The sequence below is a fragment of the Oncorhynchus mykiss genome, chromosome 17 (assembly GCF_057628025.1).
Source record: "Oncorhynchus mykiss isolate SJ-2025 chromosome 17, ASM5762802v1, whole genome shotgun sequence".
Classification (NCBI taxonomy): domain Eukaryota; kingdom Metazoa; phylum Chordata; class Actinopteri; order Salmoniformes; family Salmonidae; genus Oncorhynchus; species Oncorhynchus mykiss.
In genome coordinates this window covers 39,594,502-39,621,648 of record NC_143038.1, presented here as the reverse complement: position 1 = coordinate 39,621,648, position 27,147 = coordinate 39,594,502, and the positions used below count along the sequence as shown (strand labels likewise).

The window sequence follows — 27,147 nt, the reverse complement described above, 5'->3', positions numbered from 1 at the left end:
CTGCTCTAGCTCTGCCACCTTTGACCACAGACGCAGAAGGGCTAAAACAGCCCTTCCGCATGGTGGATTGTGGTGGATTGAGACGCAGCCCAGATATCTCTAGCATAAACAGACTGATTTTAATTGGGATTTTTGTATAACATTAATTAGATTTCCGCTGTGCCAAAGAAATTGTAGAAGTAAAAAAAAAAACAGAACCACAATCTCAGTGGAATGCTTTAAAATAATTTATTAGGAATTTTAAAATGGACATTTCCAGAGGAGAAAAGAAAGAAAGAAAAAAAGAAATACAATAAGATAAAGCGGGTGGGGAACAGTCCAAATAAAAGTTTAGTTACAGTGTTGGTCAAGGCCTTGAACTTGGAGCTTTAACAACCAAGGCCTTGCCCCTTTTCCGACCCTGAAGAAAGCGTCAACATAAACAAACAAAAACACCAGCATCTTAAACATCACTGAATCATTATTGTGCACCGGGAACGAAATCGGACAAGAGAAAAATATAATTTCCTTTTTGTTCTTAAAAAAAGTCTTAATGCCATGGAATTATCCATACTCCCATTGCCATTAATAGCAGTATTAATATTCCTAAAATAAAAAACAACGTATTGCTTTTTGAAAGTTAGAAAGTTACAGTGTTCGTGTCCAGCAGTAGTTTTGTGTGGTGCCCCAGCCAGTTCGAAAAGGGCAGTACTAGCCAGTATAAAATGGGAGATTCTTGTTCATGTTTAGTGGAAGACTTTGTGGAACATCAACAAAATTCATTTGATTTTCATTGAAATAGCTCTGTCAAAAGAAAGGGGACAATTCCACTATGTCTCCTCCTCCATTCCAGCTACTGGTCTGTGTATAACTCTTTTCTGTACTGACTGGGACAGAGGCTGCATTCCATTTCAGTTTACCTAGCCCCTAGTCCCTAGATCTGAAAGGACACATAGGATACGTGGTGTTAGACCAAAATGGAACCAGCCAAACATTTCAGTACCAAAATGGCAGTCAAAAAATGCATGTCATGTCAACTTTCGAATCTAGCTAATTCCATACGTCAGCTCACTATTGTGCGCGCACACATCACACACAAACAAACACACCTTCACACATAATGACACAATCACCTCCTAAGGTCATCAGAAGACAAATACAACCATGATGTAACCGTTTTTTAAGAGTCAATTGCTTTGTTAAATATGTCCTTCATTTGTTTCTACGGTCCGTATGACCGTACATAGAACAGCAAGAAAGAAACAAGAAACAAAATAAAACATAATGAAGGAAAATAGAGCAAAAATATATATACTTTCCCCCCTTAAAAAGTTGTATTAAATCCCACCCAATCCCCCTTAACCCCGACCATGCACCCTCAACATAGCCAATTAAAAATCCTCAGGGCCTCACTTCAGTTTTTCCTTATCTCTCAGGGATACATGGATGTCATGTCCATAGAAATAAAATGACTAGAACAGGAACCCTCATTCAAATAACAATATTTCTATGGTTATGTCACTTGGTAAGACTGTGCCTTTAAGGGGTCCAATTCAATAGAAATCAGTTACTGGCATGTTCACAGTAAGAAACTAAATGAAAGGAAAGGGAAAAGGACTCAACTGTGTGAGAATTCAAGCATGTTCTCTTTTTGATACCAATTTCTAATGAAAAGGGTCTTATCATTTCGTCTTATTTACAAATATCATCTAGTCCTCAACCCTGCTAATGCATGTTGTTGGCCTAAACACCAAACAAATGCTGAGGGGATAGCCACTTTCAAATAGAAAATGACCTGCCGCTGTACAACACATTTGTTGTAGTAGTTAAGCAGACTTCCAGTTAAATTGGCGCCAAACGATTAATAGTAACCCCGCCTGCTGATCAAAGTTCAACATCCCCTCCCTCCTCCCCTACACCAACCTTCCTCCTCCCCTACTTCACCCTCCCCTCAAAATCTATATACAATATTTTACAGGAAGAAAATAAAAAAACATTCCTTTCAAAACCAATTACGGAAGAAAATATCTACCCGATTATCATCATTATTATCATTGTGTTCAATATTAATAACAATATTACAAATGTTTTGTTTTAAAAACTATCAAAATATACATTTTAGTTTTCTTTTCATGTTTTCTGTGACACGTTTGTTAAAAATGGAAATTACATCATTTTTGTTCTTCCTCTGTTTAAATGGGTTAGGTACCCCTTTTGACAAGGAGACCCCATCCCACACACCAGTTCATCGCTCTCTAATCCTCTCTCCTCCATCTCACCTCAGTAACACATTAAAGGTCAACGGAACAGACAATACATCAAAACATTGCGATTAAATAAAAAAATCCTCAAATATAAGCAAAACATATCTGACAGAATCTGTGTGTTTGCCTTGAGCGTAACCCACAAACTTTATTTTCTCACTTATTTTTCTGCCAGAGCGATATTTTAAAAAAGAAACAGCATTGGAATCTAATTAAATAAACCTACGTGAAGGTAAAGGATAGGAGAAACAAGGGATTGAGAAGAGGGAGTGATATTAGTACAGGAAAACAGGATACAGAAGTTAAAAAAAATAAAAGATCTTCAGTCAGTGGGTGGAGTCAGGGGGAGCCAGGGGGTGCGGGGTTTGAACTGTGGCCGCCAATCGGATTGTGCCATGGGTAGGCACACAGCAGTTTGATTGGCTCGTCAGCAGAAGGGACCTCCTCCCGTGCCCGGTGATTTGCTAAATCTGCTCAGTGGTAACCGTTGGTGAAGGCAGTAGCGATAAGAGGACCCTGGGGAAAAAAAGACACACTGACGATTAGAGACAGAGCAGCTGGTAGATAGTTTGAAATTAAGAAAGGATATGGTTTACAAAATTGCCAACATTTTATTGATTTGTCATTATATAATTTACTCTTCCATATTAAAAACTGGTAAACAAATCCCTGGTTTCCCCTAGCATCAGATACAGTGCCTTGCGAAAGTATTCGGCCCCCTTGAACTTTGCGACCTTTTGCCACATTTCAGGCTTCAAACATAAAGATATAAACTGTATTTTTTTGTGAAGAATCAACAACAAGTGGGACACAATCATGAAGTGGAACGACATTTATTGGATATTTCAAACTTTTTTAACAAATCAAAAACTGAAAAATTGGGCGTGCAAAATTATTCAGCCCCCTTAAGTTAATACTTTGTAGCGCCACCTTTTGCTGCGATTACAGCTGTAAGTCGCTTGGGGTATGTCTCTATCAGTTTTGCACATCGAGAGACTGAAATTGTTGCAAAACCTCCTTGCAAAACAGCTCGAGCTCAGTGAGGTTGGATGGAGAGCATGAACAGTGAACAGCAGTTTTCAGTTCTTTCCACAGATTCTCGATTGGATTCAGGTCTGGACTTTGACTTGGCCATTCTAACACCTGGATATGTTTATTTTTGAACCATTCCATTGTAGATTTTGCTTTATGTTTTGGATCATTGTCTTGTTGGAAGACAAATCTCCGTCCCAGTCTCAGGTCTTTTGCAGACTCCATCAGGTTTTCTTCCAGAATGGTCCTGTATTTGGCTCCATCCATCTTCCCATCAATTTTAACCATCTTCCCTCTCCCTGCTGAAGAAAAGCAGGCCCAAACCATGATGCTGCCACCACCATGTTTGACAGTGGGGATGGTGTGTTCAGCTGTGTTGCTTTTACGCCAAACATAACGTTTTGCATTGTTGCCAAAAAGTTCAATTTTGGTTTCATCTGACCAGAGCACCTTCTTCCACATGTTTGGTGTGTCTCCCAGGTGGCTTGTGGCAAACTTTAAACAACACTTTTTGTGGATATCTTTAAGAAATGGCTTTCTTCTTGCCACTCTTCCTTAAAGGCCAGATTTGTGCAATATACGACTGATTGTTGTCCTATGGACAGAGTCTCCCACCTCAGCTGTAGATCTCTGCAGTTCATCCAGAGTGATCATGGGCCTCTTGGTTGCATCTCTGATCAGTCTTCTCCTTGTATGAGCTGAAAGTTTAGAGGGACGGCCAGGTCTTGGTAGATTTGCAGTGGTCTGATACTCCTTCCATTTCAATATTATCGCTTGCACAGTGCTCCTTGGGATGTTTAAAGCTTGGGAAATCTTTTTGTATCCAAATCCGGCTTTAAACTTCTTCACAACAGTATCTCGGACCTGCCTGGTGTGTTCCTTGTTCTTCATGATGCTCTCTGCGCTTTTAACGGACCTCTGAGACTATCACAGTGCAGGTGCATTTATACGGAGACTTGATTACACACAGGTGGATTGTATTTATCATCATTAGTCATTTAGGTCAACATTGGATCATTCAGAGATCCTCACTGAACTTCTGGAGAGAATTTGCTGCACTGAAAGTAAAGGGGCTGAATAATTTTGCACGCCCAATTTTTCAGTTTTTGATTTGTTAAAAAAGTTTGAAATATCCAATAAATGTCGTTCCACTTCATGATTGTGTCCCACTTGTTGTTGATTCTTCACAAAAAAATTAAGTTTTATATCTTTATGTTTGAAGCCTGAAATGTGGCAAAAGGTTGCAAAGTTCAAGGGGGCCGAATACTTTCGCAAGGCACTGTACATGCCACCTAGCAGGCTCCTTTAGCTGACACTTATAGATCCCTCTTCACGACATTCCAACCATGGGTCATATTCATTAGGCACCAAAAATCTAATTTCCGTTGTGAAACATGATAGTGACGTACCCCAAGACTGTGGCCGAATCCTGAGTTGGGGCCAGGACTAGCTGCGCTGAGATAGCTGCTGAGTGCTGAGTCCTGACTGGCTGCCGCATACAGATCAGCCATTGGCCCAGGGCTGCTGGTGCCCAGGTAGCCTGCGTTACGTGACTGGGTGGAACCTGAGAGCGAGAGAGATGGAGAGAGACAGAGCGAGAGAGTGACAGTCAATCAGTCAGTCACATACACATAGACAACTGACAGGCAGAATGATGAAGGAGAATTATCTACCTCTCATAGCCGCTGCTGCTGCTGCTGCCATTGGTCCGTAGGCTGACAGTGGAATGGCTGAGGGACAGAGGGACAATTTCAGATGTCTTCTTTGACCTATACGTCGCCTTACAAAACAGTGTTTGGCAGTGTGTAAATTAAGTTTGGCAAACATTTCATTGCCAGGTAGTTTCCCGTTTTTTTCTGCTTGGGAGGTTAAGGTCAAGTCATGCGTCTTCCCGAAACATGACCTGCCTAACCGTGCATTTTAACACACGCCTGCTTAAGCCGGAAGCCAGCCGCACCAATGTGTCAGAGGAAACACCGTTCGTTCACCTGACAGCCGAGGTCAGCCTGCAGGCGCCCGGCCTGCCACAAGGAGTCACTAGAGCGCGTGAGCCAAGTAAGACACCCACGACCAAACCCTCCCCTAACCCGTACAACACTGGGCCAATTGCACGCCACCCTATTGGACTCCCGTTCACGGCCGGTTGTGATACAGCCCGGGATCTAACCCTGGTCTGTAGTGACACCTCTAGCACGGCGATGCAGTTTACAGTTTTAAAGATGGTGAAACAGTGCACAAAATATCCAAGCGTAACATTGTTCGGGTCAATTTCATGATTCATCAAAAACATTAAAAAAAAAATCGAAGTTAGGATTGAACCCTTCCAGATTGGAAAAAGGAGAGCCATTACACCATTCCGCCACAGGTTGGCGATGTTGCCTTAGAAAGAGAGAGATTGTGAGCTACCTGTAGATCTTAGAGGAGTGACTGACCTGTGAGCTCAGAGGGGTGGGATGATGTCAGAAGGGTGGTCCTCTCTAAATGGAATTCTAGAACAGAAATGTCAAGAGAGCGCTTTTTTTAATACCAACACCATCCACGTGCCAATCGCCTCACACACACACACACACACACACACACACACACACACACATACATGAACATGTGCACACACAAGCAGCAATTTAGAATGAGTATGAGAGACTACAGGGGAGAAGGGTGGTCGGGGAAGGAGAGAAAGGAGGCGCAGTGGGGTCAGAGTCAAAGAAAGAGAAAATGGGGAGATAAAAGTGCAGCAGAGATTATTTCTCACATGAGATGGGAGGGGAAGTAGAGAAAAGGACTGGGGAGAGGAGGAGGACATCAAAACCTAAATACAACTCTACAAGCAGCCAGACTCTGCCATATGCGTTTATACATGGAGTAAAAAGTGTAGGCATGTCTGTGTGTTTGGCACCTAGCGTAAAACTAACATCAGTGTGTATCTGACATGATCACTAGGCCAATGCATTGTTTTCTGTTGTCAAACCTAGCCAGTTCTTTGGATAATTAACAGACTCAAGTCGTCTGTACGTCTGTAACTCATACTCTACATAAATAAGTGTGACAGAGAGAGCGATGCTCATATACCAGGGAACTGGTAGGTGTATCCAGGCGTGATGCTAGGGTAGCCACGGCTAGCGTACGTAGCTGCTTGGAAGCCTGGGTAGCCTGTGAAGAGAGACAAAGAAATACCCATCGGGATACGGCTGAACACGGTTGAAGGAGACGATGCTATTGCATTAATATTAGACCTCATGTAGCATGTAGCACCATAACTCAGTACCATGCTGTTGCCATAACTGACCTGTAGGCGGAGCAAGATACTATGACTTCACCGCGGGCCATAGCCTACTTGAATCCCACTGAAACACATCCCCCTCTACATCTCCTCCCATCTCTTTAGCCCTGCTCTCCAATTCTGACCACAAATTAATAGAGCGTCTCTGAGTAGGTCTCCCCTGTTATATACTGTAGGTCATATTCATTGTTAAAAAGGCTAAACTGATCCTAGACCAGCACCCTTACTCTGAAAAGCTTTTTTTTGTGGTTCCAGAGTGTTTAGAGGCAGCTAAATGACAGTGTTATTGTTCTTACCCAGCATGCCGATCCCCAGCATGAAGGCGTCCATGCCGTAGGGCATCACCCTGGCACGACCTCGAGCTGTACCCGTCGGTGACATCACTTCCTTGGGCTGGGCTTTCTTGCACTCCACCTGGAGTGGAATGCAAATGGTTTGAAATATTCTGCACATAGACACACACACTCCTTACTATCAACACTGACGCACACATTCGCACATACACACATGGCCTGCCTACATACCATTTTGTTGTTGATTTCGTGGAAATGGATCTCACACACTTTCTCCACCATGTCTTCATTCTCGAAGGTCACAAAGCCAAAACCTGAGGGACACAAGAACACAGACTGCTTTACTTTCCACTATGGCCATTTGTTTCCATTTTCTATTAAACTGAATGCAATCATGACTTGTCTAGTTGTCTAGACATGACATGTCTAGTTCTTCCAGGTTAGGGGTCACCAAGGAAGAAAAGGAGATGAGGGAAGGAGGTGAGGAAAGAAACGAATGATTGGGACACAACCCATGTTTAATACTCACTTTGTCCTCTTTCCTATCCTCATATCCTGTACACTTCTTTCCCCCATCCTTCTCTCCCTCAAATCATATTATATATTTTAAAAAAATTGCTTTCATCTATTAAATCCCTTTCAGATGACAGAACATAAAGGTAGCAGAGACTCCATCAAAGTATTGAGACTCACCTGGTCTCTCCCCCTTTTTCTCCCTACTCCATTACATGTTCCTTCTCCCTTCCCTCCCCCACACCTCAAGAGGCTGTGAGGGGATTTAGCCGGGTTTGCGTGCCCTAACTGTCAATCTGTCGTCGTGGTAAAGGGGGATGGGGTAGAGTATTAGCTAAGGTTTTAGCCTGAGCCCCGATTAAACGAGCTGACCAATTAACCCCTCTCGCCTTCCTTTACTCGCTCCTCCCTGACTGATTCACACTATAGGGCCGACCCAAACTGTACTCCCATTGGCTCAGATACTTTGTTTTCACATGGTCCTTTCCAGCATGGTTCCAATAACTATGGCCTAACCAGCTCAGTACAGCTCCCGCACATTAAAATACTGTGTATCGGCATGAGTGTGTGTTTATCTAAACAATGTGTGAGAGTCTGATAATGTGTGTTAATGTATGTGTTATTTGTTTCCGCATACCATTATTTACACTACAAATCAATGTGTGCTTGCTGCCATTCCATGCATGGCTGAACCAAGGATCAGGCTCTTCAATAACTTCTCAATGCAAGAGGTTTACTTTTGCACCAACAAACCAGCTAGTATGGTCTGCCAACTGATCTGAGAGAAGATTATCACAATGATTTTTGTTTGTGTGTGTGTGTGTGTGTGTGTGTGTGTGTGTGTGTGTGTGTGTGTGTCGACTGGTGTTTCGTGGCAATACCTCTGTGTCTGTTGGTGGTTTTGTCGAACATGAGCATGGCGTCATCGACCTATGAGGGAGAGAGCGATAGAGAGAGAGAGAGGTAGAGAGACAGAGAGAGATGAGCTTGGACAAACACACACACACAGGCCATTACACAGCATGGGGCTTCATTGTCCCTCCTTCAGGTCCTGTGCTTTGGAGCAAGAGAGGAGAGGGGGCTAACAGATGGAGAAAGAGGAAGGGAACGAGGGGGGTGACAGGTGACAAAGGAGGAGGAGAGAAAGAAGGGGGTACAGGGGAGAGGAAAAAGCGTGGGAGAGAAAAGGGCCGTTCTTTCTCTGTAAAGTTAAACAGTGTTTCACTCCCCAAGTTCTAGGAGGGAATATTTTCTCTCTCTCTCTCTTGCACTCTCTATGTAGATATATATATACACTGAGTGTACAACACATGAGAAACACCTTCCTAATATTGAGTTGCACGCCCTTTTGCCCTCAGAACAGCCTCAGTTCGTCGGGGCATGGACTCTACAAGGTGTCGAAAACGTTCCATAGAGATGCTGGCCCATGTTGACTCCAATGCTGTATCAAGTTAAATGGATGTCCTTAGGGTGGTGGACCATTCTTGATACACTGTGAAGCGTAAAAAACCCAGCAGCGTTGCAGTTCTTGACTCAAACCGGTGAGCCTGGCACCTAATACCATACCCCGTTCAAAGGCACTTAAATATTTTGTCTTGCCCATTCACCCTCTGAACGGCACACATACACCCAATCCACGTCTCAATTGTCTCAAGGCTTAAAAATCAGTCTTTAACCTGTCTCCTCCCCTTCATCTACACTGATTGAAGTGGATTTAACAAGTGACATCAATAAGGGATCGTAGCTTTCACCTGGATTCACCTGGTCATGGAAAGAGCAGGTGTTCATAATGTTTTGTGCACTCAGTGTATGTTTGGCGATGGGGGGGAGGGGGTAAGCTTTTGTGTCCTGTTCTCTAGCTCTTTGTTCTCCTCTCCACAAAGTTTACTATTCCCATGGAGACCCTGTAAATAATTTCAATTAGGAGAATTTACCCTCCTCTCACTATGAATAGAACTACAGAGAGAAAGAACTGTGTGAGGAAGAGAGAGAGAGAAAGGGTGAAAGGGGGAATTGAGAGAGAGGGACAAAGTTGAAAAAGGACTTACTAGAGGGAGAGAAAATGGATTTTGCGTGGCGACGCAGAAAAGAGAGGAGGCGAGAGATAGTTCAGGACAGAATAAGGATGGGAGGGGGATTGGTGCATACGAAAGAGTGGGTCGAGAGGGAAAAGGATAAAAGAGTTTGGGGGGAGAGAGAGAGAGTGAGGGTTGGATGGACAGAAAGACAGACAGAAGGAGAGGCAGGCAGGGAGAGAGACAGAGAACAAAGAGAAGTGGGGGCTTTGTCAACACGCACCCCTTTCATTCTTCCTTTCCCTCTGCTTTTTCCCCCCCTTTTCTCCCACTCTTCTCCCTGCAGCCCTATTCATGCTGACCCCATCCCCTCTTTACTCTCCTTTGCTGGTAAGAAAGTTAGCACAAACTCCTCTACTAGAGGAACGGTGAAACTACTCCATGTTTTTCCAGTGAGAGACATCATCAGTATAACCATCGTTTAAGACACACAGCATGACTGCATCCCTATTTTCATTACCTTTCAGCGTAATGAAACTTAACACAGGGTGAAATGTGAGTGGAGGAAAGCTCTGGACTCCAGTTTGATGTTTAACCTTTGAGATCATCTATTTGGTGTCATAATGAAAGCAGTACATATTACTAAAGTACTTAAGTAAAAATACTTGAAAGTAGCTTTTGGGGGTATCTGTACTTTACTTTACTGTTTCTATTTTCACTGACACCCATAAGTACTTGTTACATTTTGAATGCTTAGCAGGACAGGAAAATGGTCTAATTCACACACTTATCAAGAGAACAACCCTGGTCTTCCCTACTGCCTCTGATCTGGCGGACTCACGAAACAGTGAGAGTGTTGGAGTGAGCCCCTGGTATCCGTAAATAAAATAAAAACAAGAAAACGGTGTCGTCTGGTTTGCTTAATATAAGGAATTTGAAACTATTTATACTTTTACTATTGATACTTAAGTATAACCAAATACTTTTAGACTTTTCCTCAAGTAGGGTTTTACTGGGTGACTGTCACTTTTACTTGTCATTTTCTATTAAGGTATCCTTACTTTTACTCAAGTATGACAATCGGGTACTTTTTCCACCACTGGCAATATATTTAGTTTGGTTGCATGATCTAATACACAAGCTGTGCTAGTGAGTGTGTGTGTCACTGCGTGTGTGCATGGAATATAGAAAAGGTCAGGGTTGGAGACCCGTTAGTCCAACAGAGCTATGATCTCGCTATGATCTCTCTCTCCCTCACACACACACAGCCCCCGCCCCCAGTCTACCCTCTGTCCTTCATTCAGTTTTTATCTCCCCCCTCCCACTCTTCACCCTTCCGGTCCTCCAAAGCCAATGACACAGCAAAGTCGGGACAGGGAGAGTAAGTGGACAGCTGCAGCACCAGAGACATGTTATCATAAGTGTTGTGTTACATGGTCAAGTAGGCAAGTAGACTCCAGTTAGCATTAGCGCTATTTATTCTAGACGCTAACCATTCGTTAGTATTAGGCTGACACATGAAGGTGTGAACACAAAACAGTCACCTATAGCCATATTCAGTGAGGATGGCTAACTGTGATTTATTCTAATTCACTTGCTAGCTAACATCTTGAAGTTTGTAAGCTTTATTGTCTTCAGTGCTAAAAAACAAAAACTACTGGGCACAAACGTCTATTCCACGTTGGTTCAACGTAATTTAATTGACATGATGTGGAAACAACGTTGATTCAACCAGTGTGTGCCTAGTGGGACGTGTTAGACCTACTGTTACAGAGCCTCCTCGACAAAATCAATAGGGAAACAACCTGTTGTCCACTGTGTCCAGAGAAGTGTAATACAATCTGGCTGAACTATAGCGTCTTGTATTTACCTCAGCACGGCTCACACTCACTGCCCAGCACCTTTACAGCATGTCACAAAACATTCTCATTTCGTAAAAAAATGACAAGAAGTTTTTCAGGAACATTCTGAGAACATTTTCAGTCACAGAACTTTCTGGGAATGGTTTCAGAGAGCTGCTGGAAATGTACAGACAGACAACTTTTTCCACCCAGAATGTTCTGTATCCGGGAATGTTCTCTTTCCGCCAATTTCAAAGAAACTGGACAAACCAATAATATTTTGCAGCCCTTTGTAAACATCCAGTGAAGAAAACTCTGTTCACTGTTTGCTGCTACATTGGCTACGAGACAGTACAAACCGTGACCTATTTGCAATGAACATGTGGGCTTCAATCCCTCAGTTCAAACACCCAAACACAGTCAGTGTCTAATTCACCTCAACCGTCTTCCTCTCTCACCTCTGTTTAACTCTTCCTTCGCTCTCTTTCCCTCCCTCTCTCCACCCATCTCTCCAAACAGGCCGGCAGACAAAGTGTCCAGTGAAGCCCTCTAATCGCCAACTCACATGGCTGACTGGAACCCAACGTGTTCCTCTCTGTCCTATCCACCCCTCTCTCTCCCCCCTCCCTCTTTCATCCATTTTGGAAGGGTGAAGATAGGCCTATAGTTTGTTGACTCTTCGAAGTGAAGCACCACGGCTGTGTTTTTACGCTGTACTTTGAGGCAGAGTGTTATCCAATGGCTTCCCAGTACTGTTTGGGAGAGCAAGGCTGGGAAAAGGATAGTGGGAACGTCGGGATAGAGTGCCGGGGAGCACAGCGGACCTCTGGCCGGGCACGGCAGGGGCGTAAATCGAGACTTGTCTCTGTGGGATTCTGACCTGCTTCCCAGACAAACATGGCCGCCGGTGAGCGGTGGGATCAGCTCGTTTGAGGAACCCGTGTACGGTTACATCCGGTTGGTCAATCACACCAAAGACAAAAAGGCTTTCGTTTTGCACTAGACTGACATTGATGCCCATTTAAGCCCAAAAGCTCACAGAATGTTAATCTGATTTTGAAGTGTACAAAACAAAATGGTAAGAAATCGTCAGTTCTGTGTGTGTGTGTGTGTGTGTGTATGTGTGTGTGTGTGCCGGATGGTTTCACGAGACTGCCCATTTCTAAATCAAGTGACAAACTCTCTCCAAGACACTCTGCTGTGGAAATCAAATGCTGGAAGCGCAAAGTGGAAATCTGCAATGATATAATTTGGCCCAAGCATCTCCTATGTGGGGGTTGATACTTCACAAGATCCAAGCCTCCATCAGAATTCTTTCCTCTAACCCTTTTCCTTTCCTTCTCTTACACCCAACGGTTTCTTCCTCTCTCCGCCCTCAAAGTGACATCATCAAGTCCCATTAAGGGGATGGTGATTCTGTCTTTCTAGAACATTCTCTGTCCACTGCTGCTCAAAACAGTCAGGACACACTGTTTTAAGTCGGTGAATGCTAGACCTGTGTGACTGCCCGACCAGTACGTGCATTTGTGTTTATATGTATAAGCCTCACACACATTACATATTTTTTTTTTTCAGAGTAGATTGCTAAATTACCAAGGGACAAAGGCTAAAAGCAGGTCACCAAGGCAACAGGCTGAGGGGGATGCAGTGGATAAGAGTGTGTTTTGGGATGGGGGGACAACGAACTGAGGTTGGTTGTGTGTGTGCGGGGGGGGGGGGGGGGGGGGGTCATGTGGCAAGAGCAGCTGTTGCATTAGATTAGTTCAGAATTAGAGACCCCCCCTCTTCCTCCTCCTCTTCGCCAATGCCCTCCCTCCCTAACTACACCTCTCTTCTAGGTCAAACTTCTTCACTCGTTCTCTCCCTAATACCTCTCCCTTGAAGAAAAAACCCTCCTATTTTAATCTTCCCATTGATTACAGACAGTTTGTCAACTTTTGGGGGGTCAGTTCAGATCTTCATCCCGTTACAATACTTTTTCTTCTGCCATCACATTTCCTTCGCAGTTCTACGAGTTGGTTCTTCTCATTCTCATGCATTCCTCTTCTCTCCTGCAGTTTGAAAACACTTCCCTTCCCGAGTACACCTCTCTCGCTCTCCAGGAGGTGCCTCTTCACTCTCTTCACCCCTCTTTCTCCCCCCTTCCCTCTTTCTCTCTTTTAAGCCATCCCTCTGTCATCCCAGCATGCGTTTGCCTTTCACTGCATTTCATTCAAATAGGCTTAACTGGCTTGAAGAAAAATGGAACAGACGAAGCAACTCAAACAACAGCAACGGGAGCAAAATGGAAGACAGAAATGCTAATATCGATTAGAACTAATGCTGTTGTGTTCCCTCCCTCTTTCCCTCTCTCCTTCACCCCTTTCAACTCGTCTCTGAAATTAGCCACGCTTACCGTGTCTCTTACCCAAATGTGGAATGAGAGAAACAGAAAGAGAAAAGAGAGAGAGAAACAGGGAGACAAATAGGCTGAGAAAACATGAGGGGACATTGAATGAAAAAACCGAGGGCACTTAGAGAAACTTTGTCTGAAGTTGATCTTGGCAAAACGGAGAACAGCTCCTGACTCGAGATATAGAGTACATGTAATGTCATTTGCAGCAACAGCATGTCAACAAACGTGTCTGAACACAGTGCATCATTTACCTTTCCAAACTGGTCAAAGTATTGCTTGACGTCTTCGATGGTTGTGTTCACTGAGAGGCCTCCCACAAAGATCTTCTTTGTCCTGGTCACCAACTAACAACACAGAGAACGAGTACACACGATCATTAACACACAACACATTGAAAAGGCTAGATGACTTAAGATAGTACTGTTAAGCAGTACAAATATATATATTATTTTTATTGAACCTTTATTTAACTAGGCAAGTCAGTCAAGAACAAAATATTATTTACAATGATGGCCTACTTGTAAAGCCCCCCTGGCCAAACCCTCCCTTAACCTGGGCCAATTGTGCGGCGCCCTATGGGACTCCCGATCACGGCCAGTTGTAATACAGCCCGGGATCGAACCCGGGTCTGTAGTGACACCTCGAGCACTGCAATGCAGTGCCTTAGACCCCTGCACCACTAGGGAGCTAGGGAGGGGGTTGCCAGCCACTCGGAACCACATAGTACAGCAATAACACAATTTATTTCAATGCAAATACAAAATGTGACTCTGCAGGCAGACTTAATATTAAGACTGTGTGCGTATGTATGTGTGTATGTGTCTTTAGGCTGGCAGAGCTCCCCCCCCCCCCCCCCCTTATGTATATGGGTAGTATAGAAGTCGGCTGAGGGTGGGGGGGATTCCTGCCCTTGTTGCCCTAAATCTGGTGCGGCAGGCGGGCCTCCCGTGATAGGACATGACGGCTGTGACGTCACCTTGGCATCCAGGGGTAAACCCCATTAAGGATGAGAACTCACCTTGGGTTGGGCTCTACGAGGAAATGCCACCTTGGGATCAATCTGGAGAGAGGGGAGACAGAGAGTGAGAGTGAGAGTGAGAGAGTGAAAGTTAGAAACTGGTAGACAAAAACATTTGGAGACCATACTCACGAGTAATGGTGACTCACAGTTCAAGGCAACGGACCACAAACTTTAAGGATACAAACTTTTCCGGTATTTGAGAGGTATTACATTCCATTTCTATGACGGCCCCCAAACCTGTGATACACTGGAAACATATTACTTTCTCCAATGCAGTGGCAGACTAGATACCACTAGCCTGGTCCCAGATCTGTTTATTCTGTCTTGCCAAGTCCTATGGTCAGACTATATGAGTTGGAAAGACAGCACAAACAGACCTGGGACCAGGCTAGCATATCGCTGTATAATTGCAGCACAACAACACTTTAAATTCATACAGCATATCAAGGAATAGACTCATGTCGACACTGATATTCACAGGCGCTGTAATTCCGACGGGAGAAAGAAGCTTCCGTGCACAGCATTGTAAGCCATGGAGGATTTGCATAAAGGCTCAGGTTTCTCACGTGTCTGTCTAGTCAAATCATGGTCCGCGGTCTTGGAGGCTCAGTTGGTATGAGCATGGCTCAAACAACGCCAGGGTTGTGGGTTCGATTCCTGCCGGGGTTACATACTGTACTGTATGTACTGTACTGTACTGTAAGTCGCTTTGGATAAAAGCATCTGCTAAATGACATATATTATTTATTATATTATTTATTATATATTATGGTGACAAGCTGAGGAGCAGCAATGTTTGAGTGAGACGGAAGAGACGGAAGAGACTCCTCCTCACCCCACGCTGCTGGACGGAGAGGAGGACTGTCCTCTCCAGCTGGCTTCAGAGTTGACGAAGGAAGGTGACTACAGAGAGTGGAACAACAGCTCGATTGTTCAGCACCCGGGCACCTTTCGGATTCTGTCTCTTGTTTACTCCAAATGCTGGGACGAAACCATGAACTCAACTGATTATCTCATCCTTGTCACCCAATACATGTGTCTATAATGACACTGATTGGGTCAAACAAGAGCCCGAGCATCCCAGTAGCTAAGTGGCATTTTATTTTTCAAAATATTCCCGTCAAGCGCGCTCATGTCCCCCCTACTGCTCAGAAATCAGTAAAACAAAGCATGTCTGTCACAAAGATAGAAAAACCCAACAAAGAGCCAAGGACCAACACCCCTAAGTCTATTTTGGACAAAGTTTTGAGTACTACAGTAGAGTGCTATAGGCTACATCATGCCATGCGGTTTAGTATCATCACATTATGAAGTAACGACGGGGTACAGATCTACAGCACTGAGAACAGACCGTAGTCCAATAAACAGGAGCACAGGTACAGATAGTACAGTGAGCGTAGGCCTACACCACGGTCTCTATGGAAGACTCAGCATGCTACTCTTTTACATCAGCCCAAATGGGCGTATTCCACAAACCAGGAGCAATGAGCCAGCTAACGTTCATAAATATTCAGAAACAACTCGGCATGTCCTTGACCGCGAAGAACGACTTAAAATGGCATGTGGTATAACTGACTTTTAATAGCCCGTATTCAACGCTCTTTCTTCATAATAACTGATATTAATACCGTTATACTGGAGTGTTTATAAATGTTAGCCGGCTGTCTTGTTCATGCTGCCTTGTGATACAACCCTGATGGGTTTTAGAGAGCAGAGGAGGATCCCATCGAGCCAGAGCCTATGGGTTTAGTTGTTTGTGTTAAGACAAGACTAGACTACATCCGATAGTCACCTCAAACTGCCAAACCCATCCAGACATGTTTAAAACTGAAACAAACAAGCAAAGTGAAGGCATTACAAATCATCATTAGCACATGGTCGCCAACACGTCGCAAAGCAGAGAACCTAAAAAAATCGTAATCTCACAACGTTCACATTATACTCTCACAGCACTTCTGTTAGGCTACACTTTTGGTTTCTTTCGTTTTAAAAAAATGTATTTTCATTGTGTGTATGTGCGGGTTTTAAGGAAAAGGAATGGGGGAAGAGGTTGAATGAACAAGAAAGGAAGAATGAACTAAATAAAGACACAGTGAAGACATAACTAAATCAAAGAGAGGAGTTTGATTAAGTGAAGGAGAGGGCGAAAAAGAAGCAAAGAGAGAAGGAGCTAGGTCTAGACCGAGGGAGACAGGGAAAGACGGAGAGAGAGAGTGGCTATTCATTTTAAAACAAAAACTCCACATGAGAAAGTGGGCCGCCCATTTGTGAGCAGGGAGTCCTGGCCCAGCGGGCAGCCCCTCTGATTTCATTAATTAACAGGACAAAAGGGGACAAAACAGATGGACCCGCAGAGGAACAGGGGCTCGGCCAACTACTCCCCACTCACACACCCTCATCGTGCGGTTAAACACATAAAACACACACACGCACAACATGCACTGCTTTTACTAACACATTCACTCAATAAAAATAATGTGGCCAGGAAAACACAAACGTACACAAATAGTTAACGAAAGTGTGCTATTCTATCCAATCCTAATTCAAAACGTTATAAAATACACCTGTTTAGAAGCAACCGTACTAAGAAGTTTGGAAGGTAGCTAGGCTAGCATGTCACTTTGTGGACGGCAATTTGATTTGGGTCTGGGCCATTGGGGTCAATCTGCACAGCTGAACAATTGCAGAGTAATTAGTTAACGAAGTCCACTAATGAGGCCCCCTACTCTACACAAAGTCTTGGCTAGGACAACCAATGTGTGTGTGCATGTACGCGTGTGCGACTTATCACTTCCTTCAGGAGGGCAGGTACACACTCAGGGATGAGGCTATACTTCGGAATCCGGTTTGTTTCCTTCAATCGGATTAGGTGCCTTTGAGATCCATAATAATTACAGATGTAGTTTCTTAATTTGATCACCCTGTTGAAGGGGAACCTTCCTGCTGCAATACAGGAAATGTAAAACTCGTAGTGTATTTGATGTTTAAAAATACTTTATTTTCTCTTACAAAAAATGTATCAACCCCTACAAAAAAATTCCATTAATTAGAATTAACACAATGCCAGATTTTCTGTGTCTGCAGGATTATTTTCCTGCTGTAGCAAACCTGCTCAAATTAAGATCCTACACATGTACAGACCAGGGCTGGGACTCTCTCTTGCTTTTCCCTTCCATCTTCTGCTCCACCCCCCTCTCGTCTCCTCTGCCCCTGTCAGCACCAGAGAGCTAATCTCAATAGAGCCATGACCTGGGACAGTGCTAACTGCTAATGCTAACCTGGTTCCCAACCCATACGGAGTCCAATCAATATTCAGTCCGTGAACAGACAAACAAATTCAATGATCAGATTTGAATCGTTGCGAAGTGTGGGTTTTGTTGACCTGCTAAATCTCTATTCTTGCTCTGAGTCTGGTGATGAGTTTTCCTTTGTGAAAAAATAAATTATATTCTCGGTGAGCCATTTAGCATTGCTGCCAACTAACTTTAATCAGGCCTAGCACGGTTAACAAGGCCTGTGGTTTCACTAAACTGCTCTATAATTGCTAATTATCAGTAATCTGCCTATTCATGTACAGTACCAGACAAAGGTTTGGACACACCCACTCAAGGGTTTTTCTTTTCTTTTTACTATTTTCTACATTGTAGAATAATAGTGAAAACATCAGAACTATGAAATAACACAATTGGAATCATGTGGAAACCAAAAAACTTTTAAACAAACTTTTTTTGTTTATATTTCAGATTCTTCAAAGTAGCCACCCTTTGCCTTGATGACAGCTTTGCACACTCTTGGCATTCTCTCAACCAGCTTCATGAGGTAATCACCTGGAATGCATTTAAATTAACAGGTGTGCCTTGTTAAAAGTTAATTTGTGGAATCTTTCCTTCTCAATGCGTTTAAGCCAATCAATTGTGTTGTGACAAGGTAGGGGTGATATACAAGGGAGAGCCCAATTTGGTAAAATACCAAGTCCAGATTATGACAAGAACAGCTCCAATAAGCAAAGAGAAACAACAGTCCATCATTACTTTAAGACATGAAGGTCAGTCAATGCGGAACATTTCAATAACTTTGAAAGTTTCTTCAAGTGCAGTCGCAAAAACCATTAAGCGCTATGATGATGAAACTGGCTCTCATGAGGACCGACACAGGAAAGGAAGACCCAAAGTTACCTCTGCTGCAGAGGATAAGTTTATTAGAGTTACCAGACTTATAAATTGCAGCCCAAATAAATGCTTCACAGAGTTCAAGTAACAGACACATCTCAACATCTGTTCAGAGGAAACTGCGTGAATCAGGCCTTCATGGTCGAATTGCTGCAAAGAAACCACTACTAAAGGACACAAATAATAAGAGACTTGCTTGGACCAAGAAACACAAACAATGGACATTAGACCGGTGGAAATCTGTCCTTTGGTCTGATGAGTTCAAATTTTTGATTTTTGGTTCCATCCGCCGTGTCTTTGTGAGATGCAGAGTAGAGTAGGTGAACGGATGGTCTCCGCATGTGTGGTTCCCACCGTGAAGCATGGAAGAGGAGGTGTGGCGGTGCTTTGCTGGTGACACTGTCTGTGATTTATTCAGAATTCAAGGCACACTTAAGCAGCATGGCTACCACAACATTCTGCAGTGATACGCCATTCCATCTGGTTTGCGTTTAGTGTGACTATCATTTGCTTTTCAACTGGACAATGACCCAACACACCTCCATATTGATGGGGTGCTGCATTAGATGACCTGGCCGCCACAATCACCCGACTTCAACCCAATTTAGATGGTTTTGGATGAGTTGGATCACAGAGTGATGGAAAAGCAGTCAACAAGTGCTCAGCATATGTGGGAATTTCTTCAAGACTGTTAGAAAAGCATTCCAGGTGAAGCTGGTTGAGAGAATGCCAAGAGTGTGCAAAGCTGTCGCCAAGGCAAAGGGTGGCTACTTTGAAGAATCTAAAAAAATATATAAAAAATATTTAGATTTTTTAATTGGTTACTACACGATTCCATATGTGTTATTTCGTAGTTTTGACATCTTCACTATTACTCTACAACATAGAATAGTAAGAATAAAGAGAAACCCTTGAATGAGTAGGTGTGTCCAAACTTTTGACTGGTACCCTATGTATGAAAATAAGTAAATACATGTATGTATAAAGCAATATTACACAGGCCAGTAATCTGCCTCAAGCATAATCAACATTATCATGTATTAATCTAATGCAATGGTTAACTATGTACATGTAATAACGTTCATGAGCAGTTTATGACTAGACCTTCAAACAAAAATAATAAGTGTAACCAAAGATCTTTCTCACACTCTTTGTGAGGTATATTCAACGCAGCAACACTAACATACCCAATCAGCTGATTGGTAGAATTGGCTGTGTTGGGCTAGAACAAAAAATATGATAAATTCTAAATAATTTATGTAGGCTTGGAATGTGACTACGTGGATAGGAAATCCATTCAATCCAAACTCACTTTGTACAAGTGACACTGATTTGATGTGATAAAGTCTATTAGTAATAGACTAGATTTGTTTTGCATAGTCAAAATGGAACCAGGGTCGTGTTCATTAGGAACCAAATGGAAGAAAACTGACTGAAACTGGGAGGGACTACCTGGACTATTCCAATAAGAAATACAAATGTTCCATAGCAACAACAACAACAAAAAAATTATATCCACTGCGTGCCCTAATGAACACGACCCTGGATTGTTCTAGACCAGACGAAGCACTACATCACACTGCTGCCATGTGGTGAAGGCCTCTGAAGCAGCCAAACAAGTAGAACTCTGTCTTCATGCTCAAACAACATTACCAATCTGCCTCACTCATAAAAAAGCATTACATTGGTCAATACTGTCATTGTCAATAACAACATGAAAGTTGTCTAGATGTTGGTTCCTGAGGGCCGAAGGCCTAACTTGAGATATGGGCGAGTAACTCAAATTTTCACGCAAATCTCCCCGTGTCATCCCTGCATAATTTAATCAAATATGTTTAATCCGCACACATCCTGGCCTTATATATGATTAGACAGTGCTATATTTTCCATCCACATTACAAAAAGTAACATAGACTTTCAAAAGAGTAACATAGACGTTCATAATCATGTAGTTGGTAAAAAATAAAGCACCACTCTTCTGTTTGTCCCTAGCTCTTTGTTTTCACTGTGTCAAACATTTTGTCACCGCTTTTCAGAGTGCTTACACTTGGCCCAAATTCCTACTGCCAAAACGTCTCATTTACCTTGTCCTTTTTCTCTCTCTCTCCGTTTCTTTCTCACCCTCCATGGGGTGAGCATGAAATTAATTCCAGAAAGGAATTTCACTCTCCTTCTCATCTCATGCTGGTCAAACAATAGCCACCGACAAGGGAGAGAGAGGGGGAAACGGGTTTGGATGGAGACTGTTGGGAAGGTAAAGGTTCATGAGAAAAGGAGAAGAGATGGTACAAGGGGACAGACTGAAAGATGTGAATAGTATGTGAAAGAGAAGGTGAGAGTCATTGAGAAATGAAAAAACAATTGAAGAGAAAAAAGTGAGAGATAGAAAGGGATTTGGGAACAATGACACAGAGTCCATTTTTCTTCCAATTACACAGTACCATCATTTATCAATTGACTCACTATATGTTATGCTTCTCCAATACTTTTTAAAAAAGCAGCACACTGGACCATTTCAGCACACCAAACATAACACTGTGAGTTGCAGCAAAATATTGTAATCTATCAAAATACAATAGTATATTTCAATAACGATGTCCCTGCCTAGTCGACCATTCAACCCTATTGACCATCACACCTTTACACATGCATGCGTAGCGTACACACACATCGACATAGTGGAGGCCAGGTCCTCAAAGCTCACCTACCTCATAAGATATTCAAGAATCAGACTTCTGACAATACAAGACCTACTGTAACTAGGATCCACAGATATATTGCCATGACACTCTACTTCTACTGATGTCAAACCAGCTCTGAAGTGTAAAATACTAAAGGGTTACACAAAAACACATTGCCACCTTGGTCAAGCATACAAGAAAATATAAATGGTGCGATATATTTATTGGATATTTAACTTAATAGTATTTGTATCTGTCTTGAACAGGTGATACATTTGGATTAGTGGTTTAGTCGTATGAATCAAACTCAATGCCTTCAAAAACATACGTCTATGTTCTGACAATATGTTGACTGTAAAACTCATTTTACTGTGATTACTCTAGAATCCAGATTGTAGCTATAACATCAGTGCATTTGCTCCTTTCTGAAACATCCTCCTAGGGGTTTTATTACATCATAAAGTGGGAACCACATTTAAGCGCCTAATTGTAACTGAAAAACTCAAGTCCAATTCCATATAATTAAGGACCTGTAAAACAACGTACTACAATCACTGCCATTATTTAAGTTATCGCCGCAGATGCTATTGTCCATGGGCTGACTTTGCATTGTTGGTGGCAGTACATTCTGCATTCATCTTCAAATGCTAGAAGAGAGTTGTTATGGAGACATAAGTCCCACAAGGCTGTGGAGTCACCATAATATCCCCTGTGACTGATTTCACCCAGGGCAACAGACCTGCTTCGTGTAACCAAACTAGCCTTTCCATGCTACATCCTCCCCCACTCGCTCTCACCTTTCACTGTCAAATGTTGTCCCTTTAGGGCCAGGCAGTGTGTGTGTATAACAGTACTGTGTGCGCACATATGAGAGTGTGTATTGAGGGGGTTGGGGGATGGAGACACACCCACACGGCTGACAAAGCTATGTGCTGTAAGCTTCATCAACGATTGTGTTACTCTATGTAGCATCACCGGTATGCTTCAGAGACTATAGTGTTATGCATTGAATTAGAATGACATTACCATAAAAATCAACATTCTAATTATAAGTTTTTTTTTAAAAGTTATTCCATGCCGGGACTGAACTCGGGGACTAGTTGACACCAATCTTCGGGTTAAACTTTTTGTTGTTGTTGAATTAACTTAATCTTAAACAGTTCTTTACTTTTGATGACCCCCTTAAAACTTAATTTAATGGTTTTACAAACGTACAACTCAACTTCTTTAATATGTTTCACAGCCCTAACGTTTTTTAACTCTTTCTTTTTGGAGTGAGAGAGAGCCTCTTCCTCCCCGTCTCGGTCCCCAGGTAATCATGGCGATGAACAGCAAGAAAGAACGCTTTCATGTCACGCACCCTAAACCAGGATTTGGTGGGAGGGGAGGAGAGGGAGGCGCCCATAGACTCTCCTAAACTTTCCTACCAGGGCCAACCTTTTCATACATCACATGGTGTATAACATTATGGCATAACATGGCAGAAGAAAAAAGACTTACCAAGAAAAACTGCATCCATATCAAATATAGACAATGTTATAGATGTATGCCATAACAAACATTTTTAGGACTATTATTTATAGCATGTGAACAATTTCCCCATATGCAATAATGTTGCTTGTGCATTTAGGTGCAAGCATAAACTTACTGTTTTAGAATCCAGCTCATGTCTGTTTTGTGCCAAAACTTTATCCACACCAGCCTGGTCTATGTATGTTACAAACCCGAATCCCCTGGGGGAAAAAAAGCACAATGCATTGAATTATAATAACAGTCTGACACAACAAAACTCAACCTCCGACCGCAAAATCATGTTCTTTTTTAAAAGAAAATAAACCCATGAGTGCGCGCCTATGATAGAGATGCTGAGGCGCGCACGCCTCCTTACCTCGATCTCTTCGTAACGGGATCTCGCATCACCATACACTCCTTCACCTCGCCGAATTTACAGAAGTATTCATTCAATCCCTCTACAAAAAAAATGTATGGTCAAACAGTTTTCCAAAGACGAAATGTCCTTTGAGTGTATACGATAATAACTGATTTAGATAAACGAAAACAGACAACGCAAATGAGCAAGACCGCGATGTTGTTCGTCTGTCGCGACGTCATTCATTGAAAACAGGATAAGGGTAGATTAAACTCTGCCTAGGTTGACAGTCCATGGCTATAATATGATGATACGACAATGTTTACTTTACAATTGTGATAACTTAGGGTATACAAATACGATGAATATAGCCATTTGACATCAACCTATAGGCAACACCGTTACAAACAGTGAGTTTTAGACAAACCGTATTATTTTGAATTGAATGGCGTTACTAACGCTGTAACAAGCGCAACACCGCGATATCACACACACAAAAAACACCCCAATAATTGCAAAAGCAACGAAGTTCTGCTTCAATCAAATATCAAAATAAAAAAAGTTGTTACATCGGGTAACAGACCCTCCAAATAATATACAGTGATTTCAAAATAAAGCTAAATGATTTTATACTGATTTAGAACGTTAATCGCATATTGTCTAGGCTCTCTGTTTCAGCCTAGTCTAAATCATGCGTAGGCTAGGCCTACGGATTCTCGTTGAATGAAAGCTTTGATTTCGGCAGCGTATAGCCTAAACTATCAACTGTCCTTTTTAACAAACTTACGGAAGCTTCACATAGTAAACAATGGGATTAATGACTGTATAAATAGTATATAAGCGAGTAATAATAACAATATACACATATCTATGTATTATATTTGCATCCAGGGACTTTGAAAAGTCGCTCGCGGGACAGCTCACCTTGTGTTGTCTGCCAACTGAGACCCCCGATGAACATTTTGCTGAATGGGAGAGAGGCGAGAGTAAGTGGTGTAGAACAACATATTCCCGTAAAACAGGCATCAGAGATGAAAAGCAAACTACAATTAATAGATATATATAGACCTACAAAATAACATAAATAAAGTAAAAAGAAAATCGGCCATGTTGTGAAGGCACGAGTGGTCAAATCGGGTCGTTATAATTCCCACGAGAAGATAATGAAACCAGCCAGTGCTCTCCAAATGGAAAGAAAAAGTTGTTGCAATCGTAGCCATCTCCTTACTCAAAAGAAAATAGCAGAAATAAACAAGAGATAGATCCTGCGCGGTTGAGCGGCAGTAATACACAGTTGAGCGGACCGCATTGGAGAGGTAGAGCACATCAGAACAAGCATGCTTGTCTTTTGTCTCCGCGCTCGGGTGGGCTCCACACAAACCAAACTCCGCGGTTATCTCACATATAGAAGCAAGTAAGGCCGAGACGCAGGTGAGACGGTGTGGGAGCTTTACCATGGGTCGTGGGGGGAGTTGTCCACGGAGGACAGGCTGATTTGGCTCCCTTCTGTATCCATTCCGTTCCTCTGTTCCCGACTATGAGGTGAGGAAAGGCAGTGAGAGTTGCAGACTCAGTGGCTGAGGGGGGTGGTTTGTCTAGAGGAGGAGGGGCGAGAGAGCACAAACACGCGCACACACACACACACACACACACACACAAAAAAGCAGGCCCCGCCTCTCCCTAGCTTTTCCGGTACTCCCGCCCCTCACTACACCGTCTTCTTGGCGCTCTCTTGTAGCGTTTCCCCGCTTTAGGACAATGATGTCCATAGCGGACGTTTTGTGGAAGTCTATTCTATGGGAATAAATTATTTGTAGACAGCATTGGCCTAGTAAAACAAGGTCCCTGCCTTTCCTTATAATTAAGTAATTATAAAGTACATTCAATACCTAATTCTGAGCGTAGGGTGAATAGCCTACAGCGGAGCATGGAAGGTATATTCTGATGCATGGGAGAGAGGATGGAGGGGTATCATGGCAATTTTATGGATTTGAAATGGGGATATTCCTAGGGATTCATGACAACACCTTACAGACAAAGATACATCCTTTTTACACTATTGCGTTTACACTGCTGGCACATATAGTACCAGTCAAAAGTGTGGACACACCTACTCGTTCAAGGGTTTTTCATTATTTGTACTATTTACTACATTGTAGAATAATAGTGAAGACATCAAAGCTATGAAATAACACATATGGAATCATGTTGTAACCAAAAGTGTTTAAAAAATCAAATTAGATTTTAGATTCTTCAAAGTAGCCCCCATTTTGCCTTGATGAAAGCTTCGCACACTATTGGCATTCTCTCAACCAGCTTCATGAGGAATGCTTTTCCAATTGCCTTGAAGTAGTTCCCACATATGCTGAGCACTTGTTGGATGCTTTTCCTTCTCTCTGCAGTCCAAATCATCCCAAACCATCTCAACTGGGTTGAGGTTGGGTGATTGTGGAGGCCAGGTTTTCTGATGCAGCACTCCGTCACTCTCCTTCTTGGTCAAATAGTCCGTACACAGCCTGAAGGTGCATTTTTGGTCATTGTCCTGTTGAAAAACAAAATATATTTACACTAAGCGCAACCCAGATGGGATGGTGTATCCCTGTAGAAAGCACCCCCACACCATCACGCCTCCTCCTCTATGCTTCACGGTGGGAACCACACATATGGAGATCATCCATTCACCTATTCTGCATCTCACAAAGACATAGTGGTTGGAACCAAAAATCTCAAATTTGGACTCATCAGACCAAATGACAGATTTCCACTGGTCTAATGACAATTGCGTGTGTTTCTTGGCAAAAGCAAGTCTCTTATTATTATTTAATGTCCTTTAGTAGTGGTTTCTTTACAGCAATTTGACCATGAAGGCCTGATTCATGCAGGCTCCTCTGAACAGTTGATGTTGAGATGTGTCTGTTACTTGAACTCTGTGATGCATTTTTTGGGTTGCAATCTGTGAGGTGCAGTTAACTCTAATGAACTTGTCCTCTGCAGCAGAGGTAACTCTGGGTCTTCCTTTCCTGTGGCGGTCCTCATGAGAGCAAGTTTCATCATAGCGCTTGATTGTTTTATCTTGAAGAAACTTTCAAAGTTCTTGAAATGTTCCACATTGACTGACCTTCAAATCAAATCAAATCAAATGTTATGTCCCATGTGCCAAATACAACAACCTGACAGTGAAATGCTTACTTATGAGCCCCTAACCAACAATGCAGTTATATATATATATATATATATATATAGGCCGTCATTGAAAATAAGAATTTGTTCTTAACTGACTTGCCTAGTTAAATAAAGGTTAAAAATATATATATATACATACATTTATATATATATATTTACATATGTATATATGGGGCAAGAAAGTATTTAGTATCCACCAATTGTGCAAGTTCTCCCACTTAAAAAGATGAGAGAGGCCTGTAATTTTCATCATAGGTACACTATGACAGACAAAATGAGAGAAAAAAAATCCTGAAAATCACATTGTAGGATTTTTAATGAATTTATTTGCAAATTATGGTGGAAAATAAGTATTTGGTCACCTACGAACAAGCAAGATTTCTGGCTCTCACAGACCTGTAACTTCTTCTTTAAGAGGCTCCTCTGTCCTCCACTCGTTATCTGTATTAATGGCACCTGTTTGAACTTGTTATCAGGATAAAATACCTGTCCACAACCTCAAAAAGTCACACTCCAAACTCCACTATGGCCAAGACCAAAGAGCTGTCAAAGGACAACAGAAACAAAATTGTAGACCTGCACCAGGCTGGGAAGACTGAATCTGCAATAGG

General features: G+C 42.5%; 1 protein-coding gene across 1 annotated transcript; it reads right to left on the bottom strand.

Moving 5' to 3' along the window:
* Positions 1-214: 214 nt before the first annotated feature.
* LOC110494131 (RNA-binding protein Musashi homolog 1) lies at positions 215-25,670 on the bottom strand. The gene is made up of 14 exons (XM_021568899.3): positions 24,808-25,670; positions 24,278-24,318; positions 23,372-23,453; positions 23,132-23,216; positions 14,631-14,672; positions 13,864-13,956; positions 8,243-8,291; positions 7,080-7,162; positions 6,852-6,969; positions 6,345-6,425; positions 5,708-5,764; positions 4,949-5,005; positions 4,685-4,839; positions 215-2,759 (listed from the first exon to the last, which is right to left on the bottom strand). Exons 1-14 carry the CDS (start codon positions 24,867-24,869, stop codon positions 2,718-2,720), a joined length of 1,047 nt encoding a protein of 348 aa, XP_021424574.2. The 5' UTR covers positions 24,870-25,670; the 3' UTR covers positions 215-2,717.
* Positions 25,671-27,147: the final 1,477 nt, after the last annotated feature.